This window comes from Schistocerca serialis, chromosome 4 (genome assembly GCF_023864345.2).
Source record: "Schistocerca serialis cubense isolate TAMUIC-IGC-003099 chromosome 4, iqSchSeri2.2, whole genome shotgun sequence".
Lineage (NCBI taxonomy): Eukaryota > Metazoa > Arthropoda > Insecta > Orthoptera > Acrididae > Schistocerca > Schistocerca serialis.
Window position 1 is genome coordinate 482,559,045 of NC_064641.1, and position 25,714 is coordinate 482,584,758.

The 25,714-nt window shown below is 39.4% G+C and overlaps 2 protein-coding genes across 3 annotated transcripts in view; both read right to left on the bottom strand.

The window, feature by feature from the left end:
- The window catches only part of LOC126475174 (dynein axonemal assembly factor 11), a 228,481-nt gene that overhangs the window by 36,413 nt on the left and 166,354 nt on the right, over positions 1 to 25,714 (bottom strand). For both annotated transcript variants that reach the window (XM_050102805.1, XM_050102806.1), the window contains one exon: positions 25,114 to 25,344. In XM_050102805.1, the coding sequence (XP_049958762.1) occupies positions 25,114 to 25,344 (231 nt within the window). The remainder of the gene's footprint in view (positions 1 to 25,113; positions 25,345 to 25,714) is intronic.
- On the bottom strand, positions 18,037 to 20,296 carry LOC126475175 (uncharacterized). The gene is made up of 2 exons (XM_050102807.1): positions 20,162 to 20,296; positions 18,037 to 19,745 (listed from the first exon to the last, which is right to left on the bottom strand). The coding sequence occupies exon 2, from the start codon at positions 19,577 to 19,579 to the stop codon at positions 18,275 to 18,277; it is 1,305 nt and encodes a 434-aa protein (XP_049958764.1). The 5' UTR covers positions 19,580 to 19,745; positions 20,162 to 20,296; the 3' UTR covers positions 18,037 to 18,274.

Here is a 25,714-nt window from a genome sequence, read left to right on the forward strand (position 1 = left end):
TCGCGGAGTCGTTAGATATTAGCAGTGGGATGGTTAGGGTGTGTGCGTGCTGTGTGCGGGCGCAGGAGGAACTGGCCACAGTTCGCGAGCAGCTGAGTGTGCTATTGGCCACGGTCAGCCACCTTCAGGCTGCTGCCTCAAGGTGCAGTGACGGCGGAGGGTCTGGCGCGTCACTTGAGACACCCCAGGTGTCGCTTGCTGCGTCCGTTAATTCAGCCGCCGAGGCACCTTCTAGTGTACTCGGAGCATTGGGGCCGCCCTCACTCAGGGTGAGTGGCGGACTGCAACATGTTCGCGTCGCTCGAGGCAGAGGGTCAATGTGGAGGCTGTCCGGCTGGCCTCGCCCGTTCGTCCTGTCAGTGGGCAGGTGGCCGCTCCTTCAGCAGAGCCCGAGCAGGCACACAGGGGCAAAGGCTTGCTGGTTATTGGGAGCTCCAACGTTAGGTGGGTGATGGAGCCCCTTAGGGAAATAGCGTACAGGGCTTGAAAGAATTCCAACTTGCACTCAGTTTGTCTGCCAGGGAGCCTCATCCAAGATGTGGAGGCGGCCTGGCCTGCAGCTATCAAGCGTACAGGGTGCAGTCATCTGCAAGTAGTTGCTCATGTCGGCACCAATGATGCCTGTCGTATGGGTTCTGAGGCAATCCTCAGTTCGTACAGGTGGCTGGCAGATTTGGTGAAGACTGCTGGCCTCGCACACGGGGTGCAAGCAGAGCTCTCTATTTGCAGCATCGTTCCCAGAGTGGATCGGGGTCCTTTGGTTTGGAGCCGAGTAGAGTGTCTCAACCAGGGGCTTCGTCGACTCTGTGTCGGTCTTGGCTGTATATTTCTAGACTTGCGATATTGGGTTGGGAATTGTAGGACGCCCCTAGATAGGTCAGGGGAGCACTACACAAAGGAAGCGGCTACTCGGGTAGCAGAGTACTTGTGGCGTGCACATGGATTTTTTTTAGGCTAGGCAGTAGTGCGAGATGTCATGATGAACACTCACCAGTCGACGTGCAGGCAACAAAATCATGACGCGCTCAGCGTAAATCCACTTCAGCTATCAAGATATTAGCAGTAAATTTTCAGAGTGTTCGGAATAAAGTTCCTGAATTTACTGCCCTTCAGGAAGCGTGTGGCACGCAAATTATTCTCGGGACTGAGACCTAGCTGAACCCTGAGATAGGAAGTTCTGAAATATTTAGTGAGGGTTGGAATGTGTATCGGAAAGACAGATTAGACACCGTAGGAGGTGGTGTCTTCATTGCAGTTGACAAAAATATTGTGTCTACTGAGGTCGAAGTAGAGTGTGATTGTCAAGTTATCTGGAAACGTTTAACAGGGCTAGGGGAAATAAAGTTAATTGTGGAGTGTTATTACCGGCCACCAGGTTCCACCGTGACAGTTCTAGAATCATTCAAAGAGAGTCTACATTCTGTATTGCAGATGTACCCGGATCATGCTATATTTGTCGGAGGCGACTTCAACCTACGTAGTATATAATGGGATGTCTATGGATTCATTACAGGTGGTACAGACAAGCCGTCGTGTAAATTACTTTTGAACACATTATCCGAAAACTGTCTTGAGCAGCTAAATCGACAGCCAACGCGTAATGGAAATATTTTAGATCTGGTAGCCACAAACAGACCAGACCTCATCGACGATGTCAGTGTTGAGACAGGGATTAGTGATCATGATGTTGTCACTGCGACTATGGTTACGAAAGTTAATAAGTCAGTCAAGAAGACTAGGAGAGTATTCTTACTAGAAAGAGCAGATAAGCAGTTGTTAGCATCCCACTTAGTAAATGAATGGACTTCATTTACTTCCGGTATGATGGACGTGGAAGAATTATGGGCAAATTTTAAACACACTGGACAAGTATGTGCCGAAAAAGTGGGTTACCGATGGAAAGGACCCATCGTGGTTTAACAGCGCGATTCAGAGAATGCTCAGGAAGCAAAGAGAGTTGCACTCGCAGTACAAGAAAGATCGGGAGAATGAGGACAGGCAAAAGTTAGTAGGGATTCGTGCTGCTGTAAAAAGAGTGATGCGCGAAGCATTCAACCACTACCCCGTCATACCTTAGCAAAAGATCTTGCTGAAAACCCAACGAAATTCTGGTCTTACGTAAAATCGGTAAGCGGGTCAAAGGGTTCCATCAGGTCACTCACTGATCAGTCTGGCCTGGCAACGGAAGACAGCAAAATGAAAGCTGAAATTTTAAATTTAGCATTTGAGAAATCTTTCACGCAGGTGGATCGTACAAGCATACCGCCATTTGAGTCTCGTACAGATTCCCGTATGGAGGACATTGTGGTAGACATCCCTGGGGTTGTGAAGCAGTTGAATGGGTTGAAAATAAATAAATCGCCAGGTCCTGATGGGATTCCAATTCGGTTTTACAAGGAGTACTCTACTGCATTGGCTCCTTACTTAGCTTGCATTTATCGCGAATCTCTTGCCCAATGTTAAGTCCTAAGCGACTGGAAAAAAGCACAGGTGACACCTGTATATAAGAAGGGTAGAAGGACAGATACTCAAAATTACAGACCAATATCCTTAACATCGGTTTGTTGCAGGATTCTGGAACATATTCTCAGTTCAAATATAATGAATTTCCTTGAGACAGAGAAATTGCTGTCCAAGCATCAGCACGGCTTTAGAAAACATCGTTCCTGCGAAACGCGACTCGCCCTTTTTAAGGTACGAGCATATGGGATTGGTTCCTAAATATGTGAGTGGCTCGAAGATTTCTTAAGTAATAGAACCCAGTACGTTGTCCTTGATGGTGAGTGTTCATCAGAGGTGAGGGTATCATCTGTAGTGCCCCAGGGAAGTGTGGTAGGTCTGCTGTTGTTTTCTATTTACATAAATGATCTGTTGGATAGGGTGGATAGCAATGTGTGGCTGTTTGCTGATGATGCTGTGGTGTACGGGAAGGATACAAGATGACTTGGACAGGATTTGTGATTGGTGTAAAGAATGGCAGCTAACTCTAAATATAGATAAATGTAAATTAATGCAGATGAATAGGAAAAAGAATCCCGTAATGTTTGAATACTCCATTAGTAGTGTAGCACTTGACACAGTCACATCGAGTAAATATTTGGGCATAACATTGCAGAGTGATATGAAATGGGACAAGCATGTAATGGCAATTGTGGGGAAGGTGGTAGAATTCAGGGAAGATGTGGTTCATCTGTAAAGGAGACCGCTTATAAAACACTAATACAACCTATTCTTGAGTACTGCTCGAGCGTTTGGGATCCCTATAAGGTCAGATTGAGGGAGGACATAGAAGCAATTCAGAGGAGGGCTGCTAGATTTGTTACTGGTAGGTTTGATCATCACGCGAGTGTTACGGAAATGCTTCAGGAACTCGGGTGGGAGTCTCTAGAGGAAAGGAAACGTTCTTTTCATGAATCGCTACTGAGGAAATTTAGAGAACCAGCATTTGAGGCTGACTGCAGCACAATTTTACTGCCACCAACTTACATTTCACAGAAAGACCACAAAGATAAGATGAGAGAGACTAGGGCTCATACAGAGGCATATAGGCAGTCATTTTTCCCTCATTCTGTTTGGGAGTGGAACAGGGAGAGAAGATGCTAGTTGTGGTATGAGGTACCTTCCGCCATGCACCGTATGGTGGATTGCGGAGTATGTATGTAAATGTAGATGTAGATTCTGGTCCCAACTACCTTGATGGTGTTTAATTTGCAGTGGTACAGAATAATACGAAAAAGTTTTCCCCATGTTCTTAGCCATTTCATCTACTGTGGAGTCATTGAGTACTACTCTTTTTAACAATTTCTCGTAGTTCTTTCTGCAACATATAGTTTCCAAAAGCAATATTTGTCGATTTGAGCCATTCTGATATATCTTGCTTACTGGAATTCACATTAGAACTTTTTATTTTCAATGAGAATGGTATGGCACATTATCAAGAATAAGAACTGCATTTTTCTGAAGCCATGGAAGAACATCTTGAAACCACTTCTAAACATATCAGCAAACATCTCCTCATGATACTCTTTACTCTTCTTGGATTTGAAAGCCCACAAAGAGGCTTTGATGGAATCTGATTTGCTCCCAATATGTGTGATAAAAGGAGAAAATATAAAAATGCAGTAAATGAAACAGGCAAAAAGGAATACAACCGTCTCAAAAATTAGACTGATAGGAAGTGCAAAATGGCTAAGCAGGGATGGCTAGAGGACAAATGTAAGGATGTAGAGGCTTATCTCACTAGGGGTAAGATAGATACTGCCTACAGAAAAATTAAAGAAACCTTTGGAGAAAAGAGAGCCACTTGTATGAATATCAAGAACTCAGATGGAAACCCAGTTCTAAGTAAAGAAGGGAAAGCAGAAAGGTGGAAGGGGTATATAGAGGGTCTATACAAGGGTGATGTGCTTGAGGACAATATTAAGGAAATGGAAGAGGATGTAGATGAAGATGAAATGGGAGAGACGATACTGCATGAAGAGTCTGACAGAGACCAGAGTCAAAACAAGGACCCAGAAGTAGACAACATTCCATTAGAACATCTGAAGGCCTTGGGAGAGCCAGTCCTGACAAAGCTCTACCATCTGGTGAGCAAGATGTATGAGACAGGAGAAATACCCTCAGACTTCAAGAAGAATATAATAATTCCAATCCCAAAGAAAGTAGGTATTGACAGCTGTGAAAATTACTGAATTATCTGTTTAATAAGTCACAGCTGCAAAATACTAACACGAATTCTTTACAGATGAATGCAAAAACTGGCAGAAGCTGACCTCGGGGAAGATCAGTTTGGATTCCGTAGAAATTTTGGAACACATGAGGCAATACTGACCTTGCGACTTATCTTAGAAAAAAGATTAAGGAAAGACAAACCTACATTTCTAGCATTTGTAGACTTAGAGAAAGCTTTTGACAATGTTGACTGGAATACTTCTCTTTCAACTTCTAAAAGTGGCAGGGGTAAAATACAGGGAGCGAAAGGCTATTTACAATTTGTACAGAAAGCAGATGGCAGTTATAATAGTCGAGGGGCAGGAAAGGGAAGCAGTGGTTGGGAAGGGAGTGAGACAGGATTGTAGCCTATCCCTGATTTTATTCACTCTGTACATTGAGCAAGAAGTAAAGGAAACAAAAGAAAAATTCAGAGTAGGTATTAAAATACATGGAGAAGAAATAAAAACTTTGAGGTTCGCCGATGACATTGTAATTCTGTCAGAGACAGCAGAGGACTTGGAAGAGCAGTTGAACGGAATGGGCAGTGTCTTGAAAGGAGGATATAAGATGAACGTCAACAAAAGCAAAATGAGTATAATTGAATGTAGTCGAATAAAGTTGGGTAATGCTGAGGGAATTAGATTAGGAAATGAGTAGTAAAGGAGTTTTGCTATTTGGGGAGCAAAATAACTGATGATGGTCGAAGTAGAGAGGATATAAAATACAGACTGTCAATGGCAAGGAAAGCGTTTCTGAAGAAGAGATATTTGTTAACATCGAGTATGGATTTAAGTATCAGGAAGTTGTTTCTGAAAGTATTTGTATGGAGTGTAGCCATGTATGGAAGTGAAACATGGACGATAACTAGTTTGGACAAGAAGAGAATAGAAGCTTTCGAAATGTGGTGCTACAGAAGAATGCCGAAGATTAGATGGGGAGATCACATAACTAATGAGGAGGTATTGAATAGAGTTGGGGAGAAGAGGAGTTTGTGGCACAACTTGACAAAAAAAAAGGGACCGGTTGGTAGGACATGTTCTGAGGCATCAAGGGATCACAAATTTAGCAGTGGAAGGCAGCGTGGAGAGTAAAAATTGTAGAGGGAGACCAAGAGATGAATACACTAAGCAGATTCAGAAGGATGTAGGTTGCAGTAAGTACTGGGAGATGAAGAAGCTTGCACAGGATAGAGTAGCATGGAGAGCTGCATCAAACCAGTCTCAGGAGTGAAGACCACAACAACAACAATGTGTGATAATCAGGTGTTTTCCTTTACCTGGTGGACCCTTGTTTCTGGTGGATAATATGGACAGAAATGTTTGTTTAGAGGATTTTATGGCAGTATCTTAAGTCATACTGTACCCTTCTACATTCACTTAATGACAACATCTACTCATTTACCACAGCATCATCAGTAAACAGCTGCAGATTGCTGCTCGCCCTATCCAACACATCATTTATGTCTGGAGAGAGTAATAGTGGTACTACCACATTTCCACACTGCATACCTGATGATAATCTTCTCTCTGATGAACACTCATCACAGAGGACAATATATTGTGTTTCATTATTTAAGAAATCTTTGAGCTACTCGCATATCTGGAAACCTACTCTGTATGCTCATATCTTCACTAACAGTCCACAATGGGGCACTGTGCCAAACTCTTTAGAGACATCCAAGAATATGGAATCTGCCTGTTGTCCTTCATCCATGGTTGATAGGATATCATGTGACAAAAGGGCAAGCTGATTTTCTCAAGAGCTGTACTTTCTAAAACTGTGCTAATTCATGGACATAAGCTTTTTGGTCTCTACAAAATTTATTATATTCGAAACAGGAATATGTTCAAGAATTCTGCAGCAAACCGATGTCAAGGATATTTGTCTGTAATTTTACATGTCCGTTCTGTTACACCTCTTATATACAAGAGTTTCTTGGGACTCTGTGCTAGGTGAGAGTTTCACAATAAATGCACGCCAAGTAAGGCAAAAATGCTATAGAGTGCTCTGTAAAACTGAATTGGAATTCCATCTGGACTGGCAACCTATTTGTCTTCAACTCTTTCATTTGTTTCTCTATGCGATGGATGCCTACTACAACGTCATCCAAACAATGGTTAAACTTCATCTGGCCTTTTGCTATGTTCTATCACCACACCAGACTGGTCAGTGAGTGACTGGACAGAGGCCTTTGACCTACTCAGCAATTTTACATAGGACCAAAATTTTCTCAGGTTCTCAGCAAGATGTTTTCCTTAAGTATGACAGTGGTAGTTATTGTATGCTTCATCAGTCGTTTCACAGACACATTAATCTCTACTAACTTTTGCCTATCATGATTTGCACATTCTCTTTTGAACTAAGGGTGCAAAAGTCTTTGCTTCCTCAGCATTTTCCGAATTTTGTCATTAAACCACAGTGGGTCTTTCCTGTCTTTAGTCCACTTCCTCGGCACATACTCCTCCAGAGAACAATTTACAATCCATTTAAACTTCCTCCAAAATTCCTCTAGTTCCATCATACTGTAACTAAATGATGTCCATTCATTGTCTAATTGACTGATAATAGCTGCTTATCTGCCGTTTCTAGCACAAATACTCGTTTAGCCTTCTTGATGATTTATTAACTTTGGTAACCATCACCGCTGTGATGACATGATGATTACGAAGACCTGTCTCCATACTGACACTGCCAATAAGGTCATGCCTGTTTGTAGTTACATGGTCTAACACAATTCTATTGCTTGTGGATTGTCTATCTGTTCAAGGCAGTTTTCAGAAAATATGTTCACAAGCACTTCACAAAACTGCCTGTCATAACTCCTGTGAATCAACAGAAATACAAGTCTATGCAAGGTAGGTTAATGTCTCCTCCAACTAAAGTCACATGACCTGGGTCTTTCCGAATGATTGAGCACAGAATTTCTTTGAATGACTCCAAAACTGGCAAGGCAGAATCAGGTGGCCAGTAAAAACATCCAACAATTAGTTTTAATTCACCTTTACCTGATTTTTTTTATATATATATGAGGGAAACATTCCACGTGGGAAAAATTTATCAAAAAACAAAGATGATGTGACGTACCAAACGAAAGCGCTGGCAGGTCGAAAGACACACAAACAAACACAAACAAACACACAAAATTCAAGCTTTCGCAACAAACTGTTGCCTCATCAGGAAAGAGGGAAGGAGAGGGAAAGACGAAAGGATGTGGGTTTTAAAGGAGAGGGTAAGGAGTCATTCCAATCCTGGGAGCGGAAAGACTTACCTTAGGGGGAAAAGGGACGGGTATAACTCGCACACACACACATATCCATCCACACATATACAGACACAAGCAGACGTATTTAAAGACCAAGTCACAGTCATGTGACTTTCCGCTCCCGGGATTGGAATGACTCCTTACCCTCTCCCTTAAAACCCACATCCTTTCGTCTTTCCCTCTCCTTCCCTCTTTCCTGATGAGGCAACAGTTTGTTGCGAAAGCTTGAATTTTGTGTGTATGTTTGTGTGTCTTTCGACCTGCCAGCACTTTGGTTTGGTAAGTCACATCATCTTTGTTTTTTGATATATATATATATTTCCCTGGGGGAAACAATTCTCCTGCTCAAATTGATCAGACATGTGTGACCAACTCGGGTCCGAAAAAACCGCTGAGACAGGAAAGACTGAATGAAAATGAGGAGGTGGCCACGAAAGCCCCTTTGATGCAGTTGTGTGAGAATACTGTGTCTCCAAGTAGTATCGTACGCCTTACTGATATCAAAGAATGATGTGACTAACCAAACGAAAGTGCTGGCAGGTCGATAGACACACAAACAAACACAAACAAACATACACACAAAATTCAAGCTTTCGCAACCAACGGTTGCTTCATCAGGAAAGAGGGAAGGAGAGGGAAAGACGAAAGGATGTGGGTTTTAAGGGAGAGGGTAAGGAGTCATTCCAATCCCGGGAGCGGAAAGACTTACCTTAGGGGGAAAAAAGGACAGGTATACACTCGCACACACACCCATATCCAACCGCACGTACACAGACACAAGCAGACAATTGTAAAGGCAAAGAGTTTCAGCCTTTGCCTCTAACTGCCGCACTGTAAGTTGCAACTGACGGCTTGCTGTTGCAACACTGGAGAAGGAACAGAAAACAGCAAAGTTGTCCACAAATAAGGAGCACTGTACTGGACTCCTTAATGTAGATGTTATACTGTTGATGACTAACACTTAAAAAACTGCCCTGGGGGAAACCATTCTCCTGCTCAAATTGATCAGACATGTGTGACCAACTCGGGTCCGAAAAAACCACTGAGACAGGAAAGACTGAATGAAAATGAGGAGGTGGCCACGAAAGCCCCATTGATGCAGTTGTGTGAAAATACTGTGTCTCCAAGTAGTATCGTACGCCTTACTGATATCAAAGAATATGCCAATACAGTGATGCTGACGAAGAAAGCCTGCTGCTGAATAGCCGCTTCTAGGAGAGTCAGGTTGTCGACCGTGGACCAAAACTTTCGGAATCCACACTGAGAGCGGCTAAGGAGTTGCCTGGTCTCTGAAAGCCAGACCAGATGACTGTTAACCATCCATTCCAGGGTCTTTCCTACACAGCTCATCAAGGTAATACTCCGATAACTACTGGGACATGTGCAGTCTTTTCCTGGTTTGAGGAGAGGGATTAGAATTGCCTCCCTCTACGAGTTGGGGAAGACACCTGTCTGCCATATTAGATTAAAACATTCAAGGAGGATTTCCTTTGACGCCGCTGGCACATGTTGAAGCATGCAGAACTGGATGTGGTCGTGACCAGGTGCAGTGTCAGAAGTCTGAGCCAGTGCCAATTTGAGCTCCCACATGGAGAAAGGGGAGTTGTAGGCCTCAGAACTGTTTGACCTGAAGTCCAACTTTTCTCTCTTGACAGTCCCACGGTAGTGACGAAATGCTGGATCCTGGCTTGCATTGGCAGTAGTTTGTGCAAAATTCTCGGCCAACTTCTGAGCAATGTCTCTAGGTGTTGTTTGGAGGCACCCCTGGTTCAAAACTGCAACTTTTGGTAAATGGCTGTGTTTACTGGAAATCCTATGGATGGCTTCCCATACTTTTGAGGAACAAGTGGAACAATCGGCGGAGTTCAGGAACTCAAGCCATGACTGCTTTTTGCTCTCTTTAATGAAAGCGAGCCTTGGCTCTCGCGAATCGAAAGGTTGAGAGATTGTCTGCTTTTGGGTGGCATTTAAACTGTTGAAGAGCCGCATGCCTGCCATGGATGGCTAAATGGCACTCTTATGTCGACCAAGGGACAGGTCACCTCTGAAGAGGGCCGAAAGACGTTGGTATGTATAGATCAGCAGCGTGATGGATCATATGCGTGATGTGATCTAGCCATTCCTGAATGCTGTCACGTTGTTCAAACACAGCCAACTGGCTGAACAGCGTCCAGTTAGCCCTGCCAATCATCCACGTTGGTGGCTTCTGTTCCAGAAACACACCATCGAGTAGCTGAAGGCGGATTGGGAAGTGGTCACTGGAATGAAGGTCGTCAATGACCTCCCAGTGAACAGCGTCAGCAAGGGCTGGAGAGCAGAGAGATAGGTCAATGGCTGAGAATGACCCAGTAACACCACAGAAATCAGTCGAAGTACCAGCATTTATGAGGTGTGTGGCTCTTCAATGGTTTAAATGCCGCCCGAGAGTGGACAATCTCAGACGTTGGCTGAGCATTTTGCATGAACTACTGCCAATGCAAGCGAAACAAGCAACCCCTTGGAGTGTCCCATGTGACACACTGGATTCTCTCTTACCCCAACATCCCAAGGCAGCAGCCAGAAGACACTGATGTAGCGAAAAGCACATTCAGCTGTTTGCAAATTGCAGCCAACTCCTGCTGCATCAGCACATACCATGCACACATCCTTGTATGATTAACTCAAGAAATAAACTATAGAAGCACAGAGAGAAACTTACATATGCAACTTGCTACCCTCCCAATGTTTGGACAATGGAGTTGTGATCCAAAAGAAATGACAATTGTGGCTCACACTGTACAAGTCTGCACTTCACAGTTAAAAAGAACTGCTCAAAAACTGTAATGTTTGTTGATAGTACAAGCATACTTATCAAGGGTTCAGACTAAACCCTAGTAGACACAGCTGAGATGATAGCTGTACAGACCTACAAGTCATTCACAGTCAACCATTTAAGTCTTAATCTCACAAAGATTCATATTATGCAGTTTCAAACAAGCAATAATGATAGTTTAGCACCAGAAATAGACATAAATGGCTACACACTGAATGAAACACCATGTACAGGGTAGTTGTAATTAAACTTTCACTACTTGAGCCAGTGTAGATGGAAACTATTTACCATACGGGTATTTATTTATTTATTTATTTATTTATTGCAGATTTACGGACCAGTTAACTGATGTTTAAAGATAAGTCTTATATGTCATCTTTTTGGAAGATTTTTGTTTTGTTTTTGTCTGCAACATTTGACAAAGAATAATACTTTTTTAACATAATGATAATTTCAGGTTGAACTATAAATAAAATTTTGTTGTTTCAAGAAGAATGTAACAAGATGATAGGACAGAGGAGAGATTTGTTAGTGCCATCACTGTCTGTGACTGGCGGTGAATACCTCAGAATAGTTTCTTTGAGCTATTGACGACCAGTCACGACAAAAACAATTTAGTTAGTAGTGGAGAAATAGTATTGCTAATCTAATCCTAAGCATTAACATTAGGTACTCATATCTGTGTACAACATTGGGTGCTGTCTTGGCTAGATCACCAGCACCTTATACTATGCTTAGTATTTATTATCCTTAACTATTATTTGACTGATATGTACAATTTGTCAGAGCATTTTAGCATATTAGATCTTATTTATAAAGTGTCTCATTTACTACTACATCTCGTCTTCCTCCTCCTCCTGTTCACCTTCAGTGTCACTGTTTTCACTGACACTGTGTGTATCGCTGTCTACCCTGTGGAGATTACTGCTATGTTGCACAGAGGCATATCTCTTATGCCATGTCTGCAGGTACTCTTCATGTGTTGTTTTTCAAATACTGTTTGTTAATGAATTATGCTGTGGCCATTGTTCTTTGTCTCTTGTTGCTGTGTATATATGTATGTCTGCTTCAGTGTAGTCTAAGTGCAGTGTATGTCTAATGTTCACATACTGCCCAAAGAAGAAGACTGTGTGTTCTGGGGAAGATTCTTCCTTGCACTTTCATGTAGATATCTGTCTCAGACTCACGCAGTGTAAGTGTGTGAGATAAGGTTGGTGTCCAGTTAAGAAATGTACAATACCATGGTTGGGATTGGTATGTTTCATTCTCAACTGCCCTTTTACATCATGGAGGAAGTTTTCCAGTCTACATCCTTTATTATTTACCTCCAACTCATCTTGCCAAGTATCCATATGCCAACTTTTAAGGTGGAGTGTCATCAGTATTGGTACACCAGTTATTGTATGTATCTTACCTAGTCTCCCCACCTTTAACCACTACCATGAAGCTCCATATTTAACTGTGATATCTATGGGGCACATCCCAAACACACACAATGCATCCACTGAGGTGGTGCCAAAGGCTCCAGATAGCGTAAGTAGGACATTTTTCTGCCCTTGTCTGACTGATGCTTTTTTGGTGACCAGATTCAGTCTGTGTGTCTACATGCTAGTTGCAAAGCTGAGTACTGATTTTAACAGTGGTATGTCTGTATGATTGGTAGAGGTAGTCTGCAATGTTTTTGAATTTAGTCTCACCAGTTTATGTAGTATTCTTTCTGCTTTGTTCTGTGCTTAACCTTATGTGTTTATGCAAATTTAATTTCTAATCTATGTGTACCCCAGGACAGTGTGTAATATGTGCTCATTTGATGTATGTGTCCCTTGTTTTAACTGAAAGATTCCTTTGGAATGGTCCTTTCAGTAATGGAATGGTCCTTTCAGTAATGTGTATGTTGTTTTGATTTTGGTTAACCTGAGTTTGTTGTTGTGACACCATGGTGTAACTGCTTGTAGTATTCCACTGGCTTTCTCTTCTAGCTGCACTCAGTTATTTGCAGTGACTACAAGTAATAGGTCATCTGCATAGGTGACAACTCCTGACCTATCATCCCCATCTGGAAGGTGAAGAAGGGGTTCAATTGTTAAGTCCCAGAAGATGGGTACCAAACTTTAAAGGAATAGTGTTCACACTGTGCACTGCAGGATTTGCATTGTTATTAGTGTTACACATCATGACTTCCCATTAGGTGCCAGTACTGGCACAGCAAATTAGGTTTGAAACACAAGCATCAGAGTGCATTACAGTTGCAGACAATCAACATGAGCCTGCACAAGATGAGCAGAGATTTACTTGCACAGCCATTTTATCAAAACAACAGCAATAGTGCTGCTGCTCTTTACAAGTACTGACACAATAACGGAATACAGTTCAAATTAACTGGCAATTTGGGAATTGCTCCAGGGAGAGCCCAACAGTCCATTGTGTCACAAGTTGTGGAAGAAGTTACGCAGACAGCCATCACATTGAGCAATGTTTGTAACCTGGAACGTAAACACGGCATACACTTAACAAATGTTACACTCTCATGTGGAAATTAAGAGATATTTCTTTTAGTTGTTAATTCATCATTTATCTTCCACATGTCCTTACAAATGTTTCCGCAAATTTTCATTGTCCTATGATCACTCATTTTTCATGGGGTCCCTCTCAAGTAGCAAATGTTTAATTATAACCACCCTTATAATATTTATTGGAATAAGCTGGATAAAAAGTTAAAATGGATGACTTGGTTTTAACTTTTTTTCCAGGATAAACTACTCAAGAAGCTTAGTTCTGTGTTACAACCCTACAAACATCTCACCCTGTTTTGATCTAAAGACAAGAGTGTTGGGTAATATTGCATATTTCCAGCCCATGTTGTCTTATGGAGTTTATCTTCTGTGGAAGTGAATCTGAAGGAAATAAAGTGTTTGTTCAGAGAAGTTAGCAATAAGAATACTCTGTACAGTAGATAACCATACATCTTACAGAAGCCTTTTTAGGTATCTTGGAATTCTTACACTCACATGCTAATACACTTACTGCTTGCCGATTTTTGTTGCTTATAGTAAAAATCAGCTTTAACTAAACTGTGAATACAAAGTGCTGTGTAACTGTTTCTTCAAATATGGGATTGTTGTTATATTCATGTAAAAGAAGTTTGACTACATATTTCCCACATTTATCTTCTGTGAGTGGTTGCCAAAGCTGTACTAACTTCTTTAAACCAGAAAAAATGATATCTCGTTTAAACCACATTTTACGAATAAACTACCCACTCTGTTTGTGACTTAACATGCAATATAAATTCTTGCACTTTAAATACATCAACCATTCATACTAATCTAACATAATTCTTTAGTATACAGCATATGTGATGTAACATCACTATGGGAAAAGTGAAGTGTTGCCCCATGTCTTTCTCTAATCGATGAATGATGGCCATGACCTCGACAAGTGTTTTCTTGTTAGCTAAGTAGTTCTTTTGACACACATACTGTCACAAAATTTTTGTTTCTTTTGTGGATGTGCCTGCATTCAAACAGACGCAGCATATCAGCTGGATGGGGCAACAAGGGCAGTATTTCTGCATGTTTCCGCACCTGTTAGTTGGGCAATTATTCCAAGCCACTGCTGTTCTGACTCTGAAGTGGACTGTGAGCCATGGAATCTAGAACTATGTGGCAATAGTGATAACGACACAATACAGGAAGTCAGCATTCATTAACTAGACCTAAGAGGGCACTGATGGATTTCTAAAGACAAGTATTGTCCATATAAAAGTTTGTAAACTGCCTGCAATTGAAGTGCCACAAATTGTAACTAAGAAACAATACACACATCTCTTAAGAAGAGGATGGGGATGTCAGTTAGCAGAAGTTGGTTTTTCTAAAAAGACATTTCAGCTAGCACAGAAAAAGATGAAGTCCACAGCTACGAAATAACTTCGTGGTCAGTCTGCCCAGTTGATTGCAACATATATAAAGGCAAATAAAAAAAATCTGTAGACAAAGGCGACCAAAAAATTCTTTGAATTGTCCACTGGCACACAACATGGAACATTTCAAGTGGTGACCATGAATCTTAATGGAATAATGAATCGACAAATATAATGAGTTATATGTAGTGATGTGCGAAACTGAATATTATGGAGTGTATGTGAAGTGACAAAATGTAATGAAATAATGAAGTTAGTAAAAGAAAATAAGAAAATGATATGTTAATCAGAAACGATTATGGACCCTGTCTTTGTAGTAGTTTGTTTTGCGAATGCACTTCTTAGTTAACAAGTTTTTAAAGGAAAAGAATTTGAGAGTATAGCAGACACTGGTAAGTAAATGGTAAAATATAGATTTATACAAGAGAATATTATTTTGCTGTAGTAAAACATCTGTATTATTAGGGTGACCAGATGAAATTGTTTAAAAAGGAGGACAAACAGCTTCAAAAAGGAGGACAAAGGAAGAAAAAAGAGGACACATTAAACGGGTCAACTGCAGATGAGGATACCACCTGTCAGCTTTGGACAAGTCACGTGACTGCCGGGAATAACTGGTAAAACTATTAGTTAATTGTTACTGGTGGTCAGGTGGTGATTCCTAGAGCAATATTTTTTTAAATTTTAAATTAAAAACATTGATTGTGGTGACAGTGTGGCATCAATTGTTTTTTATATTTACATGTAGTTTTAAGATTTAACAAAGACGGCTGCCTAAATGCCACTCCTGATTGGCTACTTACACGTGACTTGTCCAAAGCTGACCGGTGGTATCCTCATCTGCAGTATTCTCCATCAAACATACATTCAATTTTAATAAATGAGTCTATTATTTATAGACATAACATACATACATTTCTTAACAATTATTGATACTTCTTGGAGGAAACAATTTTTTGCAGAAGTTTAGGCTTACTTAAGAGATAATTGTAAAATGACACACATGAAAATTCTTTTAAATTATATTGGACCATCAACAGACCTTTCACTGATTCAAGGTTTAATCTATTCCTCTCATCAGTCCATTGTGTGGTAATGAGAGAGAATATTCTTTCAGCATTAGCATTATGCCCTGAAATACTGAAAAAGTATTCAGCACGTTTCAGCAACTCTGAGTGACAATCAACTGACTTACTGTCACAAAAAACTTTGCCCATTTTTTACTACAAGATAAAGTCCTAAATTCTGGATCATCATTATTCCTTTATAGAAATTGCCTGAAATTGCAGAACTGATCAAAACATTTTGCATCTTCAATTTCAAAGGTTTTACATTTCTCCTGCAAATACACAAAGCTTTTCTCAACATCAATGTAGCAAAAATCATTGTTAAATGACATCCATCTAAAACATGAGAAGTCCTCAAACATACAGAGCCACCGTTTCAAATATTCATGGCATGATTGATAAAGTAAAATAAAAGTTTGACTTCTTTCTCTAAGCGTTCCTCTGTTGCAATTTTCAGGATCTGCTTGACTTTAAGGCAAATGAATTTTTCACTTAATCGGTCTTCAAGCACCTTACATATTGACTCTAAAATTTCAATGACATCAACCAAAGTTGTCCACCTTTTCTAATTCCAGAATACTTGTACTGAACAAAGACATCAATGAATGCAAATACCATAAGTAAGCTTCACTCAGCCTGTTCTCAAAAATTGAAACAAAACCTTTGGTGGTTTGCTTTCAAAGAGAAAGTAAGCTTTAAGAGCACCATACATTTCCAGTAACCTTTCAATGCCTGGAAAAAGAGACAGCTACCTAGTCTTCACATGAGACAGGACTTGTTTGTAATTAACTTCAACAAATTCACAGAAAGATTGCAACTGTTCTGTTCTAACTGTGTGAATAGAAAAATAATTATGTATTTTTACAATAATACACTCTAAATCAATAGAAAGACAATCAGCTCCCTGCTGAATTGTATTGTGTAAAATGTGAGCTGGACATCCCACTCCAATTAAATGCTCATTTTTCAGAGATATCTTTAATCTGCTGTATATATTATTGCCTTCCTTGTGGTTAATACCACCAAAGTTTGTGTTTGCATTATCACCAGTAAATGACACACACTTATTAACAATACCCAAATGCTGTAAAGTTTCTGTAATGTTCTCTGCAACTGTCTCAGATGTTTCATTTAGAGTAGATTTTAGCTCAATTACTTTTGTTTTCAAACCACCCTGTTTGTAGTCAAAATATTGTATAACAATCAGAAACATTTTTATATTGCCATGGTTACTTCCATCAGTAGAGACACCAAAACAAGATATGCCACTCATATCTTCCATTGCTACAGTCAAGGCATGCGGAGCAATCACATTATTTACAATACTTTGAGTTTTTGTTCTGGCTGAGAAAATCTTTTTAGCAACATCCCAGTCAAAATAAATTGCTTCATTTAATTTTGGACTACAATCCATTGATCTGTAGCCAAAATGATGCCTAACGTTATGGAATGCTAATGCTCGCCGGCCGAAGTGGCCGAGCGGTTCTAGGCGCTACAGTCTGGAACCGCGCAACCGCTGCGGTCGCAAGTTCGAATCCTGCCTCTGGCATGGATGTGTGTGATGTCCTTAGGTTAGTTAGGTTTAAGTAGTTCTAAGTTCTAGGGGACTGATGATCTCAGCAGTTACGTCCCATAGTGCTCAGAGCCATTTGAACCATTTGCTAATGCTCCTTCTGCAGCAAGAACTCTGTGGATAATAGCAGAAGTAGATTGTTGTTTCTGAAATAATTCTCTATCCTAGACATTGAACTGGAAGCCTGAAGGTTTTTTTTTAAGCTTCTGATTGGCAATGTGATTTTCAAGATCTTGGCCACCTGTACATGAAATTTAACATTTCGGTGACAAAGCAACATGCATTTCGTTTTATAGCATTCAGGCAGCCAATAAGATTGCGTGTTTCTGCCAGGAATTAAAACTAGTTGTCAATTGTTACTGATGGTCAGGTGGTGGTTAACTGAGCAATATAAAAAAAAATTAATAACATTGATTGTGGTTACAGTGTGGCGTTAATTGTTTTGTTATGTCAACAGCACGGAATTGTTTACAAAGTGAAAAATGTAAGACCATTCACCTCCCTTCATTTAACGCACCACTACCAACATCTACAATTCAAGCAGCAGCTGACAACATGTAAACTGCACTTTAACCTTCCTAATACAAATAAATTGAATGATTATGAAACAATGAAATAAAACAATGACAGTTTTCTGTCAAGTTATTTCTTATCTTTATTGGACACTGAGATGTACATTCAAGCTCCACATATTTTACATTCTGCTTCAAATTCATTTATCCCTTTCTTGAAAGCTGGAGATTTGCAGGAAAGGACATCAGAAAATGTACACTTTCATTTAGGCATAGCCATATATTTTACATAACAGACTAGGTTAAAAATTGCACTCACAAATCACACATGCACTACAGGAAGCCAAACCAATACAAAGCGAAGATACGAAATGAAAATTTTAAATAATTCATATTTGCATTCGCTTATAGGTCGATCAACGATAACATCCACGACCCTGGTACCACCTACTAACACCACCTTCGTGCGTGTTTATCACTTCAAATTTACCTTTCTTCACTCTGGCATTCTCAATAATACAATAAAGTTGTTCTGGGGCAAATATTTCTGGATAATGCCATAGTTTCCTCTCTATATCCCCAAAATCACTGTCATTTGGAAGATACGAGTGACCAGGTTCAGCAAATTTGTGCGTAATTTCCTCAGTGTTAGTTTTGTCACTCTGAACCAAATACATCCAAATTGTCATAATTTTAAAATTCCTGTTTTGCCCCCCACACAAATCTGACCATACAACCATCCTTGGACCAATATCATGAGATTTGACATACTTCAATACACAAGAGCCTACCTCTTCAGCTCCCCTTGAAGCAATACTTTCATTCCAGCAATGCATTACTGCCTTTCCACTTTTAAAGTCATGAATTCCAAGATTAAAGCAGGAGAGTTGATGTTTATAGTATGCAACACCTGTTATCAATTTTCGCAGCAATAATGCTTTCTGCAAATCAAATGAAAAAACTGTAAGATTATCTTCTGTCTTGGAGTTCTCCATATCACTTTTCAGACAATCTCTTGCAGCTTCAGCCTTCCTGTGGTGCAATTCCTGCTCCTTTCTTAATCTTCGTAGCTTATCAGTGTCTGCCTCACCAGCTCTAAGTGTCTCCTCTGCTGTAATTAGCTTGTTTAGCCTGTCACATGTTTGACATGTATCCTTTTGAGGAGGCTTGAAACTGAGATTGAAGTCTCGTCTAAATACTTTTTCGTACAGTGATTGTCTGGGAGGTTTAACATTGGGATCTTCTTCTTTCAGCTTATCAATGAATAATCTGTACATCAAACTAAGATCAAGTCTACTGTCGAAGTACTTTTTTGACGAATCTCTTCTGCAGTAGTGACTCGATGTACTAGGAAAACTACTAATATGATTAAGGATGTGAATAATAGCTGAGTCAGCACTTTTATTATGAGGTACGTGTTTTCTACGCTGGTCACATAAAGAGCTTGTCTTTGCTTTGGCTATGGCTTGATGCATAGTGCTGCCAGAAATCTGTAGTATCTTTAGATAAGTTTTTTTGCACACCTTCATATCATTTCCATCCGCACTAGGAATATAATAGTTCCTAGAAAACTTCTTCTTGTCAGTTTTAGAACGCTTCCTTTTGATGGGAACATTTTTAACTGAACCATATATTATTGATGTCTGCACATCCCAAGACCCACTTCCATAAAATGTGTCAAAAAACTTTCTTTTCTCCTCACAATTTATTTTTGGCAGCATTTTTGTCTACATGAACAATTAAAATCAACAAATGTCTTTCCTGGGACAGTCTCCCCTTTACTGTTAGCGTAAGTTTCCCCACTATTTCACTTCTTCTTCCTTAGGGTTTTCTTCCATTGTTCCCTGTTTTCTTTGTTTCTTTTATTGCCATAAATTTCATGTTGATCTGAAAAACAAATTACTTAGATCTACAATTTTGTTTTGAAAACTGACTAATTAAGAATTCCAGTCATGAGATCAAGTTATGATATTCCATTTAATTATTTTGGTAGCTGACAAATATGCAAAATACAATTGTTTCAGGAACTCTTCTGCCAGAGTGAACTATCTCCATATTAAATCGCATTTCCCGCCCTATATAAAGAGGTATCTCTTTCCACAGGGTCAATTTTCCTCTCCCCTCATTATTTATGGCAGCACTGGCTGAAATATTGACATACACTCACTATCAATTGTGCAGTGATCTTAGATTTACTACTTGTGGTCATGGTTCATTCTGGCATGTGAGGTAAACAACATAACCTCCAATTAACGAGTTTATTCTATAAACTAAAGTATCACTAGTTATTAAAATCCACTTACCATTTGATGATTGAGAGGCACCATCACTAGGTTCATATACATCAGAAGAACTAGAACAAAATGACTCGTCTTCACAATTATCATCGTTTTCTGCCATTGCGTGGGAACGTGCGCCTGAGCTATATACCGTGGTAGCCATCATGTGATGCCGCATGGTTCACTTTGGAATAAGAGAATGAATAGTACCAACCTTCTGCCAAAGAAATCCCTTGCTATAGCAATGAAACGAGGTGAGTTCTCAGATAGCTTGTTTTGTCATAAGACAAACTGAAACGATATCATTTTAAAATGGTGAAGAACTAATTTTTTTTTTAAATGTCACTTAGTTCACTCTGGCATAAGACCACTCATATATACACTGGTGGAAAAAAATTACAACACCAAAAAATGATTAATGTAAAGTAATGTAACATATTTAAAGTGATTAACATTGCAAGATCGCAGGTTAACATTTGCACGAGATAAGCCACTGCAAATGTGAAATGCTGGTACATTAATAACCAGTGTAACCACCAGAATGTTGAAAACAAGCATGCAAATGTGCATGCATTATGTTGTATAGGTACCAGATGTTAGTTTGTGGGATGGAGTTCCATGCCTGTCGAGCTTGGTTGGTCAATAAAGGGACGGTTAATGCTAGTTGTGGATGAGGCTGGAGTTGTTGTCCATCATGTCCCGTATGTGCTCAATTTGGAGACAGATCTGGTGATCGAGGAAGCCAAGGAAATGTGTTGACACTCTGTAGAGCATGTTGGTTTACAACAGTTGTATGTGGGCAGCATTATCATGTTGGAATACATCCACTGGAATGCTGTACACGAATGGCAGCACAACAGGTCAGCCACGAGATTGACATACAAATTTGCAGTCAGGGAGCATGGGATAACCAAAAGAGTGCTACCAACTGAGCTACAGAAGCAAGACTCACAACCTGTCCTCACAGCTTCATTTTTGCCAGTACCTCATCTCCTACCTTTGAAACTCCACAGAGGCTCTCCTGCAAACCTTGCAGGACAAGCACTCCTGGACGAAAGGATACTTCAGAGACTTGCCTTAGCCACAGCCTGGGGGATGTTTCCAGAGTGAAATTTTCACTCTGCAGTGGAGTGTGTGCTGATATGAAACTTCCTGGCAGATTAAAACTGTGTGCAGGGCCACAACCACATGCAGCATCCACCACATGCTCCAACAGGATCTGCTCGGTTTATTGTGTGGCAGTAAGGTGACCATGGACCACGACAAGATCCATATGGCTGTCAACATTGGTATCTCTACACAACAACACAGTCCATAGATGTAAAGTGATTTTAATTGTCGCATACACTGAAAGCAAAGAGTTCAAGCCAAGCAATAAGATCACCGATACCGCCTGTATCAAAATATATTTAATGTACCGAATGTAGATTCTTGTGTTCCCCTAATTCTTTTGAATGGTGTAGAACTAAGAATGTTTATAATTTCCAACTAATACTCTTTTAGTTAAACCAGATCATTACTGGAAGCAATATGTTATCTACATTACCAAATTTCCACCTACAGTTTTGCATACTATAATAAAGTTTTCATGATCACAAAATATTATACCAGTTTATAAATACCTCTTCCAATCGAAAATTACCAGTTCCAAGTGAGCTAATTATGAGTAACACCTCCATGAAAGTCTGCCTCCAGCATGAGTATGGTCAACATCTCTGTGTCACTCATGTAGTAACATGTATTATCTTTTATGAACTTCTTTGAATGAATCAGTGAATAACATTCATTACTGTCCCATCTCTCTGTCACCATCAGGAACTTCTGTGTATTAGTGTCATGTATCAGGATATCTGGTGTGTTAACTGACTGTGTAACCTAAAACTAATGTGATATTGTTCTGTCAGAACTCAATTGTGAAAGTTCATTGTATCTGGTACTGCCATACTGATTAATAGGGTGTTGAAAATGCCTGCCTGGGAATAAAATTTTATTGAAATCTGAATTTGGTCATTGTAGTGCTGCTAGTCACAATGAGTGTGAAAACAAGTCAAATTAATTAAATGTGTGTTATGTATGTTATTGGAGGATTTACCTGTTTACAGATATGAAGGTATCCTAGTAGATAACCCCAAAACGGTGGCTGAGATTTTTAATAGACACTTCCTATCAGTAACTCAACAGATTGGTTGCAAGCCCGATGTTGATGAAGCTGTAACTCTTTGTCAAGCTGTATATTCAAACACAATTTCAGAAATGCACCTTAATCCTGCCACTGTAGAAGAAATTCAAAAAATCATCATGGCTCTAAAAAGTACGAATTCTGCAGGGGTTGATAATATATCTAGTAATTTATTGAAATATTCTTGTGTGTGGATAAGGAACATTCTCTGTCATATTTGCAATGCTTCCCTTCAGAAAGGTGTTGTTCCCAGTAGACTTAAGTATGCCATTGTGAAGCCCCTGTACAAAAAGGGCGATAAAGCTGAACTAACTAACTATCGACCTATCTCTTTGCTGACAGCTTTCTCCAAAATTCTAGAAAAGCTAATACTTGTAAGAATTACTGATCATCTCATTAAGAATGGAGTTCTCAGCAAGAGCCAATTTGGCTTTCAAAAGGGCCATTCAACAGAAGACGCAGTCTACGCACTTGCAAATGAAGTCCTAGAAACCCTTAATGAAAAAATGCTAGCACTTGGTGTCTTCTGTGATTTATCCAAAGCGTTTGACTGTGTTGATCACCAGATTCTCTTGCAAAAAGCAAAATTAGCAGGAATAAGTGGTGTTGCAGGCAATTGGCTACAGTTGTACCTCCAAGACAGAAAACAAAAAGTTGTGTTGAATAGCTCGGGTGGAGTATATGACACTTCCTCAGATTCTGAATGGAGTTCCATTACATGTGGAGTGCCCCAGGGCTCAATTCTTGGGCCACTATTATTCCTGATTTTTATAAATGATCTACCATCATGTACAAGCCTGCCATGTAAATTTACATTATTTGCTGATGATACCACAATTTTTATGAGCAGTAGAACAGACAACAATCTTGAGGAACTCATTAATCACATACTCTCAGATATGGTTAATTGGTTCAAGGTGAATGGTCTCTCATTAAATTCCAGTAAGACCTGCTTTATTCAATTCTGTACAAAAACAGAAAAAGAGAGAGAGATAAGTGTGACATGTGGTAATCAACCAATAGTTAGAACGGAAACAACAAAATTTCTTGGAATGCACATTGACAAGAAAATGAACTGGTCTTCACATATTATTGATCTCTGTAAGAGGCTTAGCTCTGCTACCTATGCTTTACGGGTTGTCACTACATGTGTTGAACCTAACACTGCAAAAGTGGCATATTATGGCTATTTTCATTGTCTCATTGAGTACAGAATTATTTTTTGGGGCAACCAGCCATTAGCAAGGAAAGTGTTCATTGCACATAAGCGAGCTTTAAGAATTATATGTGGATTGCGCCCAAGAGACTCTTGTAGAAATAGTTTTCGTAATCTTAAAATATACACAACTACATGCCAATATATTTTTTTCTCTCATGTGTTTTGTTTGCAAAAATATAGATATATTTCAACCAAACAGTAATTATCATGAGCATAACACACGGAGGAAGAATGACATACACAGTGAACTCAGAAATTTGAGCTTGGCACAAAAGGGTGTCCACTACACTGGAGCAAAACTCTTCAACGCTCTTCCTCCCGAAATAAAGACAAAGATTCATAACAAGAGTGAGTTCAAGAAAGCACTAAAAATATTTCTGCTAGAAAAAGCTTTTTACAGTCTAGATGAATTTTTAACTAAATAAATTGTAATATTTTAATATTATATAATACAATTTGACATAATGCCACTAAGAATTTTATTTAGCCTGAGCTCTGTATCTGTGTGTGCTCCGTATCTGTTTTCTGTAGTGTTTTAATGGCTCTAAGAAAATATGTATTTTCTTTTTCTGTATTGCTGCCCAAAGAATTTACTGTATAAATTTTTATATAATTATTTACTCAAATTTCTGTATATGCTATAAGATTATCAGATTGTATTTGTAAAAAACTGACTCGTTCCACGTCCTTGTGTATCCAACACAGTTGGACCTATGGAACACGAAATAAATCAAATCAAGCAATTCAATAAATCACAAGTACGCATGTTACCGAGGGACACAATGGCAGATCATGTGCATTTAGTCATTGCATTGAACATGAAAGTTCTATTGATTTGTGGAGAATTTGTATGGTTCTTGATATCACCTGTTTTCAATCCTATTCAACATGTCTGTAGTGTTTCCTACAGAAATGTATATGCTCTATAGTCTGTTCCTGTCACAGGAACATCAGACCAGTGATGTAGCACAAAATCTATATATTTTTTGCATCCGTCTACAGATTATTTGGAAACAGTGGCAGAATAACACAACAGCAATCTTTCTTATGATATTTTGTAATGCACTAAAGTATGTTTTAGTAAGCACTTCCTTACTCATTCTACATTCTTTAGGTAATAACTTACCACAGTAGAGGCACTGAAATCAATATAGTCAATGGCAGTTAATCTCACAATGACTGAGCAATCCTAAATGTTGGCAGCACCTAGTGCTATCAAAATTTCAAAGGGGACTGTGTGATTCTCAGAATGTAAAAGTTTGTTGTTTCTGTCTTCTTTCATCACCCCCATAACAGTGGTCACAATTATCACAATTATCAGTTCCCTCTTTGTCTTCCCTTTCTGCCCATCCATATACCGTATATAAAACTATGAAATTTCATGCTTTTCCTTTATTTCAATAGTTTCAGTCAGATTTTCTACTACTAAGAGAAAAAACACAATGAAAGCAGAATTAAGTTTCCTTAAATAGATGAATATAAAGTGTGCTCCATGGTTCTACATTTACTTCTAAAACTGCATTCCTCATGCTAAAATTTCATAACAATTATATTTCAGTATTTGCAGAGCTACATTACCTGAAGACAGTAATGTCTAATATGTAACATCCATCTTCCTCTTTGAGTGTAAATGGAACCTTGGCTTCATTCACATTACGTGGTTTCCCCTCTTTGTCAAAGAGATTAACACATGCTGGCTCATTTTTAAAATCATTATTACTCAAATCCTTGTTGTTGTTGCTCTTTCTCGCTTCTAATGCCAAATGGACTCTAGTTTCAGGGCTGTGATCACAGGTTTCTGACCAAAATCTGTAACCAAATTTTAGTCATCTGTTTGCACCAGATTCTCTGAAGTGAATCAGTGGAAAGAAAAGCTGAAGCTCTAAAATATGAAAAATTTTAATCATATAGAACAATTATTCATTAATTAATATATGTAAATGTATGTTTACCTAGATCATGCACAGACCATATTTTCACATTACGACAGATTTTAGGGGAACATAGGGAGAAATCACAAAACATAGGATAAATTGTCATAGATTTAGAAAAAGAATATGATACTGTTTAGATTAGATTAGATTTACTTTCATTCCAATTGATCCATAGTGAGGAGGTCCTCCAGGATGTGGAACATGTCAGAAGAACAACAATACATGACAAATATTTACAACTAAAA

Coding starts and splice junctions, on each gene's coding strand:
- LOC126475175 (XM_050102807.1), bottom strand. CDS start 19,579: ATGCTGCCAAAAATAAATTGTGAGGAGAAAAGAAAGTTTTTTGACACA.